The sequence below is a fragment of the Carassius auratus genome, chromosome 36, assembly GCF_003368295.1.
Source record: "Carassius auratus strain Wakin chromosome 36, ASM336829v1, whole genome shotgun sequence".
NCBI lineage: Eukaryota > Metazoa > Chordata > Actinopteri > Cypriniformes > Cyprinidae > Carassius > Carassius auratus.
In genome coordinates, this window is record NC_039278.1 from 16,779,932 (window position 1) to 16,797,259 (window position 17,328).

Here is a 17,328-nt window from a genome sequence, read left to right on the forward strand (position 1 = left end):
TTATAAGAGCCACAGTTTTTAATTTAATTTTATTTTATTTTATGTTTATTTTATTTTATTTTAATACAACATTTGAAAAAACAACTAACAGACATTATTCTGGCATACTTCTGAAAGGTTTATAAATTAATGTATAAATATTATAAAAAGTTTGAGTGGATTAGGAAAAAAAACATACATGAAAAACTTCTCTAAAAAAAAATAATATTATAAACCATCAGAGAGCCACGAATGGCTTTTATTTCTTATAAACAAGCGCGGACATCATCATAGTAGCCACAGCGCCTCCGCCAATCAGCGGGGAGAGGAGGCGGGACTTCCGCATTTGTGGGCGGATCCGGTTGGGTGTTGATTTGTCAGTAAAAAAGCGGAGATCAATATTACAACATTGTGACTTTTGTTTCTGAATAATAAAGTAAATAGTTCGTTGCGCTCGCGGTACATCTGCAATCATGCCAGGAATCGATAAATTACCAATAGAGGAAACTCTGGAGGACAGTCCGCAGGTAACTTTAACGTTAAACCAGCAGCGTTTAGCCAGCATGCTAACAGAAATTAATAAACAAACATTGATCATAATAAACATCTGCTGCTCTCGCTGTGTGTCTGTTCATCCTGATGCTTTGATCAGACTCGTTTCGATCAGTTTTGACAATTATCAGTTATTTGATCATGAAATCATGTCACAAATATATCATAAAACTACAGCGAGACTTTTTAAATGATTAAATCTGTAATTCAGAAAAAAACAGTCTTCACCAATCAGAGTGAATGTTCGTGTTCACAACTCGTTTCTGTATCACTCTGCTTTAAAGTCACACTTGAGTCTGAAATGTCTCAACAGAGCTTCAGAAATTAAGTCTGGGGTCCTGTTTGACATGCATCCAATTTTTAATAATGAACAACACATTTCATGATAGTAATAACATATTGAAGGCGTGTCTAAACATCTAGTCCTATTTTATACATCTTATTATAGGAAATGCATCATATAGACGTATTGCTAATAGCACTTTTATATCTCAGAGACTCTGCTTGATGTCTGCATTTACATCTGCAAAACAATACAGGATTTTTGTTTACCTGTCAGATGTCAAATAGACCTTTAGAAGATGTCTTTAAGATGTTTATGTATGTAAAAAGTCTTCTATCAGATGTTTGTACACAGCAGATGCTTTCCAGATGCCCAACAGACATCTTGCAGATGTATATTGCTGGTGTTTTTCAGACTCGCTCTCTGCTCGGTGTGTTTGAGGAAGATACAGCAGCTACATCCAGTTATTTCAGTCAGCTCTTCAAAGCCATGCAGAGAATCTACGACGCTCAGGTGAGAACATAGACGATCAGCTGTCACATTATAATAGAGATCGCAGATTTAGTCTAAATGGATGAATCAGACACAACCTCAAGATCTTGCCATGATCATAATGCACACCAAAAACGAAAGATAGACAGTAGAAATCATATTTTGGATAGGGAAAATTAAACCCACGTTTTTATTTCTCCATGCAATATATATTAATAATTTTTCTAATATATATTTATTATTAACAGTAATATATTATTGTTGTTGTTGTTTTAAATAATAATTAAAATATTTATAATAATAAATATCCATTATATTACAAGATATGAAAATAGTTGTATATATTTTTATTAATATAGTAATAATTATTATTAAAACATTAATAATAATAAATATGAATTATATTACAATATATGACAATAGTTTTATATATTATTATTAATATAGTTATAATAGTCATTATTAAAATAATAATAATAATAAATAATAATTATATTACAAGATATGACAATAGTTTTATATATTATTATTAATATAGTAATAATAATCATTATTAAAATATTAATAATAATAAATATCCATTATATTACAAGATATGAAAATAGTTGTATATATTATTATTAAAATTGTAATAATTATTATAAAAATATTAAAAATAATAAATATGAATTATATTACAAGATATGATAATAGTTATATATATTATTATTAATATAGTAAAAATAATCATTATTGAAATATGAATAATACATATTCATTATATTACAAGATATGACAATAGTTTTATATATTATTAGTAATATAGTATTAATAATCATTGTTAAAATATTAATAATAATGTCCATGAGATTTAATAATTCTATTGTATATTATTAATATCATTCAATTATTATTATTTTTATTATTGTTAATAATCATATCAGTCTTAATAATGACAGTAATTAAATGTAATAGTAATTATTAATTGTATTATTAAATATAAAATAAAACTATTGTATATTATTGATATTATTACAAAATTACTATGAGTGATACTATCTGTATATCAATATTAAGAAGATAAAATGAGATAAAATAATAATATAAATTATTGATATTTAAAAAAAATGTACTGTCAGCAACAACAATATTAAATAATATAAATTATAAATAAATAAAAATAAGCATTCATAATATTACAAATAATATTCACAATAATAAAAAAGCTTAATTTTTGTCATACCTAATGTTATTTTCTCTTATGACTTTATTTTTGATGAGACTTGTGTGCTTCTGCTTTCAGAATGAACTGAGTGCTGCCACACATCTGACGTCTAGATTACTGAAGGACTACGAGAAGCAGGTGATTCTGCCTTTCGATGCTTTAACACATAATATCTCATCTCTCTGGAGTTCTCTGTTATAGTTCAGTATCTCTCTCTGCTGTGCAGCGTTTTCCTCTGGGAGGTGATGATGAGGTCATGAGCTCCACTTTGCAGCAGTTTGCCAAAGTCATTGACGAGGTCAGAACTCGTGATGTAGCGAAGGTGCTGTGGATCTGTGTGTGTGTGTGTGTGTGTGTGTGTGTGAGTGACTCTGTGTGTTTTCTTTCAGCTCAGCTCGTGTCACGCCGTTCTCTCCACTCAGCTCGCAGACGCCATGATGTTCCCCATCACACAGTTTCAGGAGAGAGACCTGAGAGGTAGGACACAGCAGTGCATTATGGGGTAGAGCGTTCTGATTGGTCTACTATTTTGTTGTCAAGTGTTTGTTTTATAATGATTCTTAAACAAAGGCAACCGTTCATAGATGTGTAATCTGTGCTATTTCATGTCTCTCTTTCTTTTCATATATTTCATATTTTATATTTATGTATACATTTTATATATTTTCCTGACCTTAGTCATTTTGTTAAGTAGCTTTGTAATATTATTCACTGAGATATCATTATAGTTTTTATTAATTTTATAGTTTTATTTTAATTTCAGTTAGTTTTAGTAATCTTTTGGGCTTTTTGTAATATTTTGTAATATTTTTTTATTACAGTAAAAAATAAGTTTTATTTTTTATAACATATAAAGTAATTTGCCTATATATTAATGTTTCATGCTCAATTAGTAATGTATTTGTTAAGCAGCTGTGTAAATCAATGTAATTATGGAATAACTGAGACACTATTATAGTTTTTATTAGTATTTTGAATCTTCCACTTAAATTTTATTACAATTTTATAGTTTTTGTAGGACTTTATTTTTTTGTATTTTTTTTATATGTCTATAAAGTGTATATATATATATATATATATATATTTTATTCAGTAAATGTATCTTTTTCCTTTCATATAATAATGTATTTAACTATATATTAATGTTCCCTGCCCATTTACGGTAATCATTTATTTGTTAAGCACCTGTATAAAACTTTAGTATCATCAAGATACTGAATTTAAATAATAATTTTTGTTAATATTTTGAAACACATTTTGCATTTTTTAATTTTGAATTTTTCATTCTAATTTAAGTTAAAGATTTATTTTTATTTTTATTTTTGGTCTTTTTTTCTAGTAGTTTTTTTATATGTCAACAGTTTTAATTTTAAATTTAGTTTTCGTTTAGTTATTTTATAACATCAAGTTAAACTAAATAAAATAAGTAGTGTTGCAGAATTTTCTTTATAATATTTATTAATATTTAAATACTCTGAAACTTTATATTTTTATATTTTATTTCATTTAATGCCTAATTTAAAGTAATGAATTTTTTTTGTTGTTGTCGCAATTTTAGATGTATTTCAGTTAACTCTAGTGTAATGCGCTGACTGACTGACTTCCTCTTATTGTCTCCAGAGATTGTCATCCTGAAGGAAGTGTTTCAGATTGCAAGTGATGGTAAGCATTTTTTTTCCACATAGTTTCTGCATCATTTGATAAGGTAACCATTGTTTTTTTGCTTCATTATATTCAACATATTTGATTTCAGAACACGACGCAGCTGTAAACAGATACAGTCGACTGTCTAAACGACGGGAGAATGAGAAGGTGTGGCATTGGTTGAATTCACACTGTTTTATGATTGACAGCTGGTTGGTTTGCATTCCGCTCCGCCTGTCCTCATACTGACACGTACAGAGTGTAACGTGTATGTGTGTGTGTTTTAATGTGCTCATTTACTCAGACACACACACTGAGAGTTAATCAGATTCTGAGACGTGTCCTTGTCTAGGATAAGAAAAGAAGAAAATATCGAACAGATATTTCACTATTCAGTTTAATCCAGTTAAGATGAAGTCAAAATGTACTTTATATTTAGCTTCTTATTGCACTTTTTTTCATCGTTGCAGGTGATTTTAAATTCTAATCTAAAATCACATTTGCTTCAGTGTTATTTTAGTATCATTGAGCACAGATAGTTTAATTTAATTTGTATATTTTTGCTTCTTTGATTAAAGTTTTAGTAATTTTGTTGTACTTTTTATATATTTATTCAGGTCCTTCATTAGCATTTGTAATTTATAAATGTATTCATATAGTTTTTTATTATTTATTATTTATTTCAGTTTTAGTTATTTTAGTACATCAGGTTATCAAGCTAAATGGGAAAAAAGAGAAATGTTGCCTGGGAAACTAGCTGAAATAAAATAAGTTATTTTTATATTTTATTTTAGATAAATTATATTTTATTTCATGCAACAAATTGTTTTATAGTTTTAGTTTTGGTAAACTATAATAATACATAATAATACATTTAAATATATAATAATAATAAAAAAAATTGTATAAGTGTCATTTTTCACTGATGTCAACAAGGCATCTTATTTTTTAACTGCATGTCTTATACCGAAGAAAAAAATATAAATATAAAAAATACACTCAGAAATCAAGTCAAAATGTACTTTATATTTAGCTTCTTATTGCACTTTTTTCATCAGTGCAGGTGATTTTAAATTCTAATCTAAAATCACATTTGCTTCAGAGTTATTTTAGTATCATTGAGACTGCACAGATAGTTTCAGATATTTTCATTTCATTTATATATTTTTGCTTCTTTGATTAACGTTTTAGTAATTTTGTTGTACTTTTTATGTATTTCAGTTCCTTCATTAGCGTTTGTAATTTATAAATGTATTCATATAGTTTTTTATTATTTATTATTTATTTCAGTTTTAGTTATTATAGTACATCAGGTTATCAAGCTAAATGGGAAAAAAGAGAAATGTTGCCTGGGAAAGCTTTTTTATATTTTATTTTAGATCAATTTTATTTTATTTCATGCAACATTTTTTTTTATATAGTTTTAGTTTTGCTAAACTAAAATAAGAAATAATAAGACATTTAAATATATAATAAATGTAAAATAATTTTTAGGATAATTAAAATTTTTCACTAATGACATTTTTTAACTGCATGTCTTATACCACTGAAACAAAATATACAAACAAAAAAAACTCAGAAATCGCTAGTAAACAACAGAGAAACCGCAAGGAACCTTGAATTAAGCATGACATTTTTAAGTAGAAAAGCTGAATAGTATTTCCTCGTAAACCGTATTCCAGTAATCTTTGCTCAGCTTATAGAGGCACTTTTCACCATCCAGTCAATTCCCAATCTTTAAAATCACGTCCCGCCCCGCATTAAGTGATGTCATGCATGTGTTCACTGCAGGTGAAGAATGAAGTGATGGAGGACGTCTACACGTCCAGGAAAAAACAGCACGAGACCATAATGCAGTACTTCGCATCGCTCAACATGCTGCAGTACAAGAAGAAGATGGCTCTGCTGGAGCCGCTGCTGGGATACATGCAGGCGCAGGTGTTGATACCGCTGTCAAACATCAGCTACAGCCCTCATCCTCCATTCACAACACCATCTGATAACAGAGGAGCTTTATAACTCACTGTTGTTTGCTTCTCTTCAGATCAGTTTCTTCAAACTGGGCTCAGAGAATCTGACGCAGCAGTGGGAGGAGTTTCTCACCAACATTGGAACCAGTGTCCAGAAGTGAGTTTCAGTCTGTGTTCTTATTGTTAAAATAAAATTAAAAAAATAGATTTTGTTAACTGAAATAAAGATTAGTATGAGACATATGTTACCCTGGACCACAAAACCAGTCATAAGGGTCCGTTTTTCTAAATTAAGGTTTATGCATCATGTGAAAGCTGAATAAATCATCTTTTTTTTTATTGATGTGTGGTTTGTTAGGATCGGACAATATTTAGCCGAGATACAACTATTTGTAAATCTAATCTGAGGGTGCAAAAAAAATCAAAATACTGCAAAAATCTGCTTTAAAGTTGTCCAGGTTAATTCTTAGCAATGCATTTTACTAATTAAAAATCAGGTTTTTATATATCAACGATTGGAAATTTACTAAAGATCTTCACGGAACATGATCTTTACTTAATATCCTATTGATTTTTGGCATAAAATAAAAATCAATAATTTTGACCCATACAATGTTTTTTTTTTTGGCTATTGCTACAAATACACCTCAGAGACTCAAGACTGATTTTGTGCTCCAGGGTCACATGTACATTTTAAATGTTTCTTGAGCAGCAAAGAATGATTTCTGAAGATCATGTGAAACTGAAGACTGAAGTAATGATGCTGAAAATACAACTTTGATCACAGGAATAAATTGCATTTTACTATATATTCAAATATTTTAAATTGTAATAATTTTTCATAATATTACTGTTTTTAATCAAATAAATGCAGCCTTGGTGAGTTGAAGAGACTTCTTTCAAAAACATTATAAACCAAAACGTTTGTTATTGTATTTTATATTTCTTAAGTATTGCACACTACTGATTCTGTTTAAGTAATGTTTAACTTATTCTAAATTATTCTTTGCATGCAAGCACATTATTTCAGTCATTACTTTAACAAGACAGTGTAATAAATAAATGTGGTGTGTTTGTTTGCATGTGTTTTAATTCAGATGAGAGAACAATAGTTAATGGGTTATTCCAAAATGTCATGTCTTTGTTCTCTTTGTGCTTGTAGTGTTCGCAGGGAAATGGACAGCGATGCTGAAGCGACCGAGCAGACGATTCAGGACCTGAAAGCGGCCAGTGACCCGCTCTACATGCCCGACCCGGATCCCAACAAGATCCCTGTGAACCGCAATCTGACCCGCAAGGCCGGCTACCTCAACACTCGCTAGTACGACCGCGTCAGCCACGAGTCCACATGTCTGTGCTTCAGTCGAGTCGTCTGCATTTCTAACGATCTCACGCTTCTCCCCGCCAGTAAGACGAGTCTGGTGTCGTCTGCTTGGGATCGTCAGTATTTCTTCACGCAGGGAGGAAACCTCATGAGCCAGTCGCGTGGAGACGTCGCCGGAGGTCTCGTTATGGACATCGACAACTGCTCCGTCATGGCTGTGGACTGTGATGACCGACGCTTCTGCTTTCAGATCACATCATTTAATGGCAAGAAGTACGATTTTCAGTGCACAAATCTGTCTTGTACAGTTCTGACCATTGCATGTTCTTGTACTAGTAGTTATTACGGTATTACTGCAGTCATTTCACCTCTGTGGTGACTGAGATGCTGAAACGGCTTGTTATAAAATAATGCTGGTAATGTCCTCATCCTCAGGCCATCTGAGATGTTGATGAGTTTGTTTCTTCGTCAGATTTGGAGAAATGTAGCATTAAGAAATTTAGGATGCTCTGCAGTGAATGGGTGCCGTCAGAATGAGAGTCCTGATAAAAACATCACAGTAATCCACAAGTAATCCACAGCACTCCAGTGCACCAGTTAATGTCTTGAGAAGAGAAAAGCTGTGTTTGTAAGAAACAAATCCATCATTAAGATGATTTAACTTTTAACTGTCTATAATCCATAATAATGGTCCGGTGTCTTGTCTGAACCAGGAGAGAAATCTGCACAGTTCAAGTGATGTTTACAAGCCAAAACAGTCTCCAAAACAGCTCTTAATACATATTTTGATGGATTTTTATGGATTATTGTGGTTTTCATCAGCTGTTTGGACTCTCATTCTGACGGCACCCATTCACTGCAGAGCATCCATTTCTGAGCAAGTGATGCAATGCTGCATTTCTCCAAATCTGATGAAGAAACAAACTCATCTGCATGTTGGATGATCTGGGGATAAGGGTGGGAAAATCTAAAATCCTCCAAAATGGTTTGGTTACTTCCCATGTTCTTCTGGTATCAGTGTAGTAAAAGGAATGTAAACACTGTACAGCTGCCAATGAAATTCCCAAATGCTGATCCAGTTTAAACTCAACTGTCTGATCCTTTCTCAGTACATCTGTCAGATATTGTTTCTGTTTGTACCGCAGGGCCGTCATATTACAGGCGGAGAGCAGGAAAGACTGTGAGGAGGTGAGGAGCTTCTCTTGATTTCACCACAAAATCAATTATGATTAGAATTAAATTCCTACTGTTAAAAAATGTAGTCAGCAAGAAATTCATACTTTTATTCAGCAAGGATGCATTAACTTGATCAAAAGAGACAGTGAATACATTTATGTTGTTATAACATTCCTATTTCAAATAAACGCTGTTCTTCTGAACTTTGTGTTTCTTTAAAGAATCCAGAAAAATAAAATGCATCATTTTCCACAAAAATAAAAAGCAGCAAAAATCGTTTTCAACATTGATGATAATCAAAAATGTTTCTTGAGCATTACAAAAACTAAATAAAACCTTTACCAACCCTAAACTTTTTGAATATATATATTAAATAATATTTTAATATATATATTTACTAATATTTTCTCTCAATTCTCATAGTTGTAATTTTCATTATATTCTCATTACTGTAATTGTTACCTGTTTCTTTAAAATTACAATCAGCATTACAAAATGCAGTAGATGGACAAATAAAATGTATTTATTTATTTATTCAGTCATTCATTGAAGTATGACTCTAAACATGCTGTTGATGGGCAGCTCATCAGACTCACCAATCGGAAATATTGTACACGTTTTTATTTTTATTTTAGTGGATTGCGACCATAAACAACATCTCTAAGAGGATATACCTCAGTGAGAACCCAGAGGTGAGTGTGGAGTACAGATGCATGAAACCCTAAACCTCTGCAAACATGATCAAATACCTTAAATGTGTTTTCAAGTCAGTTATTGCTAATGTTTCTCGTTTCGGCAGGAAATCGCAGCGAGAGTGAATCAATCGGCTCTGGAGGCTGTAACTCCTTCACCTTCCTTCCAGCAGCGGCACGACAGTTTCAGACCGAGCACGTGAGATTTTAAAGATTAGTTCACCCAATAATGAATATCAGCTGAAAATATATTCACTACCAGACTATACAACATGCAGATGGGTTTGTTTCTTCATCAGATTTGGAGAAATGTAGCATTGCATCACTTGCTCATCAATGGATGCTCTGCAGTGAATGGGTGCCGTCAGAATGAGAGCTGATAAAAACATCACAATAATCCACAGCACTCCAGTCCATCAGTTAATGTCCCAAAAAGAGAAAAGCTGCATGTTTGTAAAAAAATAAATCCATCATGAAGAGGTTTTTCACTTCTGGTTAAAATAAGAATCCATAATCCATAATAACGCTTCCTCCGGTGAAAAAGTAATCTCGTCTGAATCAGAAAAGAAATCTAGCACCGTTTACAAGCCAAAACAGCTCTAAACATTTAAACAAATATGTGTCTTGATTTGATGTGAGAGAAAACTGGAGGAAGCGTTATTATGATTTTAACCAGAAGTTAAAAGCGATGGATTTATTTCTTACAAACATGCAGCTTTTGTCTTCACAAGATGTTAACTGATGGACTGTGGATTATCAGCTCATTCTGACGGCACCCATTCACTGCAAAGGATACATTCCCTCATCAAAGAGATCTGATTTTAAATGATTCCATGTTGTGTTTATAAATGCGTCTGAAGGCAAGGTCGACTCAAAACGGATCGTTCGGGCAGTCAGTGCTCCGCGGGCTCCGAGTCTCCGGCGCTGTCGTCTCTGTCTCTGGATTCGCTGGTGGCTCCGGACACGCCCATTCAGTTTGACATCATCTCACCGGTCAGCGAGGAGCACACGAGTCAGGCCAAGAGCGGCGCTCAGGGAAGGTGTGTGCTCGAATCTCTGCAGGACAGTTTACTGTTGATTGTTATTAGCTGGATTACTCAGCTCTGGTTTGTGTTTTTCCCTTTGCTGAAAGAAGGACCAACCCGTTTGGTGAATCTGGAGGGTCAAAGTCTGAAGAAAGTGAAGGTATATTTATGAAGATATGTTTAGACTACTGCTCAAAAAGTCTGGGGGCAGTTTTGTTTTGAAAGAAATGAATACTCTTAGTCAGCAAATACACATTAAATGAATCAGAAGTGACAGTAAAGTCATGTAACTAAAGATTTCTATTTCAAAGAATTCTCTGTTCATCAAAGAATCCCGAAAAATAACATTCATCAGGGTTTCCTAAAAAATATGAAGCAACAAAACTGCCTTTAACATTAACTTTGTGTTGATCATCATATCAGAATTATTTCTGAAGATCATGTGACACGTAAGACTGGAGTAATGATGCTGAAAATACAGCTTTGGTCACAGGAATAAATTACATTTTAATATATATTCAAATATCCGTCTGCTATTTAAAAAAATAAAAATTACATTTTAAAATATATTCATATAGAAAATTTGAATTGTAATAATATTTCACAATTTTTGCTGTTTTCGCTATATTTTTAATCAAATAAATGCAGCCTTGGTGAGCAGAAGAGACTACTTTCAAAAAGATTTTAAAAAGCCAAAATTTGAAATGTGTATAAATAATTAGAACATGAGTTCAAAATAAAAAAATAAAACTGTTAATGTTTAATTGTCTTTTAATGACTTATTTAAAATTGATGTGTGTGCTGTTTCTTTAATAGTAAACTGAAGGTTGGTCTCTTGACAGATTATTTTATAAGATTGTATAACAAAAAGTTACGGAAGTTTAGGTTTATGAAAATATGAAATATAATAAATATTTATTTTGTATATAAAATATATATTTTACAAAACATGTTTAACTTTAAAACTGCTAGAAAATCAAAACCAAAATTCTGCACAAGTTATGTTCCAAATTTGAAGTTGATATCTCAAAAAAACGTGCTTTCAGTGAGATTTTGTTCGGGCGTAGTACCAAACTTTTCCACTAGATGACCATCAAACCCCATTAGTGACCATTTAAGGACGCCTTCATTTCCATAAATGAAACATGTTTTTCCATACATTTCTCAATATTTATGAATTAGACATCACCATCAGAAGTATTAAGGGTCAGTCTGGCAGTATTTGATTATATTCAACCTCAAAAAACATATAAGACATGCTATGAGAACCCTGGACTATAGTTCACAATGCATCAAAAAAAGGATAATCTGTTGTTTTTTCTATAGATTCAAAACACTTTAAGATCTTTTTTTCTCAAAAAATAAAATGGATGTTATCTTTTGAACACTCTCCATGAAAATAAATAAAGATTTATACTGATTTTTCATGACTGCATCCCCATTTTAAAATAAAAGTCAGAACGCACTCTCTGACTCTTATAAATTTTGCATTTTAATAAATTAATGAAGACTGTTGCTCTGTAAAATATCTAAAAAATAACTCACCAAATATCAAAACTAAGCTTTCCAATGAAAATAGTTTGTCAAGATTACTTTAGGTTCAGACTAAGATATTCCTGTTTAAAACATGTAATAGCAAGTGGGCCCACCGGTGGGCCAGTGACATTTAACAGGTTAATTTACACAATGCAATGTATTTTCTGATAAAAAATAGAATATCCTGGGACATACTGAGGCTGGCACTTGATTTATATTCATCTGATTTTATTGAACTATCCAAAGCAGACTATCATATGATTAATTAATAATATTTTTTCCTTTTTTTGTACATGAGGAGAAAAGCAGAGCAAGTTATTGCATTCTGGTGTGTTTTTGATGCATGCACAATATGACTTTTATTAAGAAAATGCATTGATTTCATGTTGGTCTCTCGTGTGGTTTCAGACTCGATTCTGCACCAGCTTTACATCGTCCGGTTCCTGGGCTGCATGGAGGTGAAGGCCACAGAGAGCGCAGACGTCATCTATGAGACCATGAGACAGATCCTGGCCGCCCGAGCCATTCACAACATCTTCAGGATGACCGAGTCTCATCTGCTCGTCACCTGTGAATGCCTCAAGTCAGTTACTGAGTTCGCTGGTCTCACAGCTGTTCTGTACTGTTCCTGTCTTTATACAAGTCATAAAATGTCAAGCAGCACTTCAGTGGCATGATTTGAACAGAGTTTTGCATGGACAAACGTTACGCAAAATGTGAAAAAAATATATTTTTTAAGATTTTGGTCTAGGGTTACATTACAACATAGTTTAACGTCTCTTAAAATCTTCTGTTTGGTTATTTCTAGGCTTATTGACCCACAGACACAAGTCACAAGACTATGGGTAAGTCCTTAGTTTTGTAATTTATGTTACTTTTTTGTTCACAGAATGTAAGGTTCATGTATTATTTAGCTTGTACTGCTCACACTGAGTGTTCAGACCCAATCCAGCGCTGTATTAAAGTCAGTGTTTGTTATCGTCCCTCAGTTTCCTCTCTCCAGCGTTGTGCTGTGTGCGTCACATCAGGAGAACAAGCGCCTTCTTGGTTTTGTGCTGAAGACGGCAGGAGGACGAATGGACGGACGACCCGTCACAGTCTGCTACGTCTTTGAGTCAAACAATGATGGAGAGAAGGTACAAATACCCTGATCTCGGCTTAATAATAATAATTTAAAAAAAAAAATTTAATTTTTTTTTATATATATATATATATATATATATATAAAATTATAATATATTAAATTATATTAAAATATATTTTAATATTTGTATTATTATTTTTATATTATTATATTACATTTTCAAAATAAAATATAATATCAAATAAAATATCTAAAAATAATATGAATATATTAAGCTAAATATATGTATGTTATATTATAATTTATTTACATTACACACACACACACACATATATATAATTATAAATTATTGTATTAATAATTTAATATGATATGAATATAAAAATATGAATATAATAATGCATATTTCAATATTATATTTATATATTACATTATACTATAATTTTAGTATACATAAAAGTATAATATATTATTTTATATAATTTTAAATTATAAATTATTATATCAATAATTTAATATTATATATTATATTTTATAATATTACTATAAAATATATGTATTATATTAGTCTATAATATATAACTTATATTAAATTATTATTTACACAAACACAGACATAGTAGTTATTATATTAATATTAGGAAATATATTGTTATATTAAGTTTAGATATAATTTATTTGGTATTTATGTATATAATATATATGTATATAATTTAATTATAGACTTTTATTTAAACATATTTTTTTACTTATGTTTTATACTTCTATAAACTTATACAGTAATAAGGACATCTGATTTTGAAGAATATGGATGTTTTTGAGGTCTTTTGAAGCTCATCTGGGTGATGTTGATGCTCTTGATTGTTAGATCTGTGACAGTGTAGGACTGGCGAAGCAGATCGCCCTCCACTCTGAGATGGTGAGAAAATCCTTCATTTATTTGATTTCAAATTACTCTCTCTGTGCAGAAATTCACGTTAGGTCAAATAAAATTGATAATGCGGATGATATGCATCAATATGCACACATTTTTTCCTGTTAGGACCGCAAAGCCACACAGAAACAGAGAGATTTGGACAAAGCCAAGGAGAAACAACAAGAAGAACTTCATAAACAAAAACAGATCGAGAAGGTAAAGGTTTTGGATTGGTACGATTTTTAAATGTTTCTTAAAGAGGTCTCTCAAGGCTGCATTGATGTGATTAAAAATACAGTAAAATTGTGAAAAATTATTATAATGAAAAATAATTGTTCTCTATTTGAATATAATATAAAATGTAATTTATTGCTCTGATGCAAAGTTACATTTTCAGCATCATGTCTCCAGTCTTCAGTGTCACGTTCCATCAATAATCATTCTAATATACTAAAACATTTCTGATTATTATCAATGTAATTTTTTTCTACAAACTGAATTTCTTTTTTTGGGCAATAGAAAGAAGAACAGCATTTATGTGAAATAGAATTTTTTTATAAATGTCTTTACCGTCACTTTTGATTAACTGAATGCATCCTTACTGAATAAAATAATAAATTTAAAAATAAATAAATACAAAGCTGTGGTTTCTAAACCTACAGGATCTCGAGGAACAAAGCCGTTTGATAGCCACCTCTAGTCGACCCAGCCAATCAGCTGCTGATGGACAGTTCTTGGTCCTAAGCAACAGCCAATCAGAGGACAGCGAGGCAGGAGAGGAGGGGCAGAAAAAGGGCGAATCAAATGCCTGATGAAAACCGTTCAGTGCTTGGATTCAACAAATATATCACTTCCTGTTCTTCAAGGGTTCTCCAGAGTGGCCTGCAGAAGCAATGATTTAAATATGGAAAAAAAAAAGTGAATTCTTTTTAATTGTCGAAGTTGTTATTTGTAGGAATCCTGTATTTTTACCATATCCGTTATTGAACTGCATTTGCTTTTAGAGGGTTTTATATATGTATGTGTAAAAATGAATCCACTACCATGATGAAGACGTAAGGAATTTATTGCTATATTTCGATCAAGTTGCACGTGTGAATAATATCTGATTTAATACTAAATATGTTAAGGGTTTGGTTTTCTGTTCTCACTGATAATGTTTTAAGGCTGCATGTTTTTTCGTTCGTATCATGTCAACGGTGGAAGAATTGAGAGTGAATTTCACAAAACAGGTCAAGAATGTGATGCATTATGGTAAATCGAAATAATACTAAATATCTTAACCGGGGGAAATCAATTGTTTCTGAAATATGAGCCATTCTTGAGAGATTCTGTGAGGTTCATCCTACTGCATTTCAAAACGATTTATAATATGTCTTTGTTATTAATACAGTTCTGTTTTTTGTCCTTGAGCTATTGCAACAATGTTTCATAATATTTTTCATCTACACACTCATATGTGATTCATTTTATAGACCGTTATGTAATCACTCACTGTGATCACTAAGGAATAATTTTTTTTTAATCATCTGATCAAATGTCTTTAAAATTGGGATGACGTCGTTTTTTTTTTGTTCTGTTTTGTATACGATATTTTGAAGTCTGCATTGCACATAATGGCCAAATATACTGAAATGGTTCAGCTTGTGGATAAAAGTAACAGGTGATGGAATTGCAAACTGAAATATTCAAGTTTTTTGTTTAATTAAATACTGTATCTCATTCATTTATTTGGTTTATTGAGTGAAGTAATTAACACTGTCTTTATGGTTTATATACTGAGACACTTTCTGTTACATGACAGTCTGTTATTAAGTTTGAAGCATGTGCAGCATTCATTTGCACATGATTATGTCTATCCTTTAAGAAACTGTTTGTGTCTAAATGTCTTTCTACAAAATCAGTTGATGGATTTATGAGGTACAGTGAAGATTGGTATTTAACATCTGTTTTAAAACAGCTCACTTGCCTTACAGAAATAATATATGTCCTTGTTTTTTTTTTTTGTTTTTTTTTATTACTCTGGTATATAATTTAAAGGCATGTGTTCTTTTTTTCTTATTTTTTAAAAACTTTATTATACTTCTTCAGATCACAAATATTATTTTACAGCTACTTCCAACATTGAAAATAATACAATGAGAAATAAATAATAAATAAAAATCAGTAAATAAAAATATCATAAATGCAAGTTAAATAAAAGTTACATTTATAGGGGTTAATCTATATATCTTATTACAGGTGCATCTCAAAAAATGTGAATATCATGGAAAAGGTCTTTATTTTTTATAATTCAAAAAAGCAAACTTTCTTAAATTCTAGATTCATTGCACACAAACTGAAATATTTCAAGAGTTTTTTTTTATTCTGATGGTTACGACTTAAAGCTTAGGAAAATAAAAAATTCAGTATCTCAAAAAAATTGAATATTCCATTTTAAGCTTGATTAGTTTGATTAATTCTGAGTATAAATACTGTCAATCATCGACACACTCCAAAAAGAGGGAAAGCCACAGAAGGTCATTGCTGAAAGGGCTGGCTGTTCACAGAGTGCTGTATCAAAATATATTCATAGAAAGTTGACTGGAAGGAAGAAGTGTGCACAAGCAAAAGGGATGACCACAGCCTTGGGAAGATTGTCAGGAAAAGCCAGTTCAAGAACTTGTGAGAACTTCACAAGGAGTGGACTGAAGCTGGAGTCAGTGCATCAAGAGTCACTACACTCAGACATCTTCAGGAAAAGAGCTACAGCTGTCACATTCCTAGAACCAAACCACTTCTGAGCCAGAAAAAAAAAACGTTGGAAACATTTCACCTGAGGTAAGGAGGAAAAAGAACTGGACTGTAACTCTGTTACTTTTCAGATAAAAGTAAATTTAGCATTTCATTTGGAAATCAAGGTCTGGAGTCTGGAGGAAGACATGTGTGAAGTTTCTGAAGTCAATGATGATTTGGGTGCCGTGATGTCTGCTGGTGTTGGTCCATTGTGTTTTATCAAGTCCGTTTAGTGTTAAGTTTTTTTTTTTCAAAAAAATAAAAGAAAAAACTTTTCCTTAATATTTTTTAGATGCACTTGTGTACATATATATATATATATATATATATATATGCAAAATCTAAAAATTAAACTTAATTCTATTAGCTTCATACAATTTTTAGTATATATTTTTAATAATATCTTCAAGTTAAGATGTCAAGACGTCACATATTTCTGAAGTGTCTAAGAATAAATATTATCCAATAAACAATTTGCTTTTAATTTCAAGTATTTTAAAAACAACCTCGGTATGAGCTCCATCAAACTCTCCAAACTTGTGCAACTGGATTATCTCTGTAAAATAAAGCATACATTGCTTGTATTGTGTGTGGAGTGATTTTATATGCATTTCTAATTGGTCTTCATTTGGTTTGCATTTAAATAAGCCTAATTGGTAATTCTTTGCAAAACAAT

At 31.3% G+C, this 17,328-nt stretch overlaps 1 protein-coding gene across 2 annotated transcripts; it reads left to right on the top strand.

The window, feature by feature from the left end:
* The first annotated feature begins 312 nt into the window (after positions 1–312).
* LOC113055449 (DCC-interacting protein 13-alpha-like) lies at positions 313–15,606 on the top strand. Of its 2 annotated transcripts, none has more exons than XM_026221765.1 (22): positions 313–506; positions 1,229–1,327; positions 2,589–2,648; positions 2,737–2,808; positions 2,900–2,987; positions 4,131–4,172; positions 4,264–4,322; positions 5,946–6,092; positions 6,199–6,281; positions 7,287–7,445; positions 7,533–7,721; positions 8,594–8,636; positions 9,260–9,316; positions 9,424–9,515; positions 10,177–10,356; positions 10,449–10,501; positions 12,286–12,460; positions 12,686–12,722; positions 12,867–13,013; positions 13,830–13,880; positions 14,004–14,093; positions 14,540–15,606. In XM_026221765.1, the coding sequence occupies exons 1-22, from the start codon at positions 453–455 to the stop codon at positions 14,687–14,689; spliced, it is 2,127 nt and encodes a 708-aa protein (XP_026077550.1). In that variant the 5' UTR covers positions 313–452; the 3' UTR covers positions 14,690–15,606. The 2 variants fall into 2 exon arrangements, with proteins under 2 accessions (XP_026077550.1, XP_026077551.1); XM_026221766.1 differs by having other exon boundaries at positions 10,452–10,501; positions 14,540–15,605.
* The last annotated feature ends 1,722 nt before the right edge of the window (positions 15,607–17,328 follow it).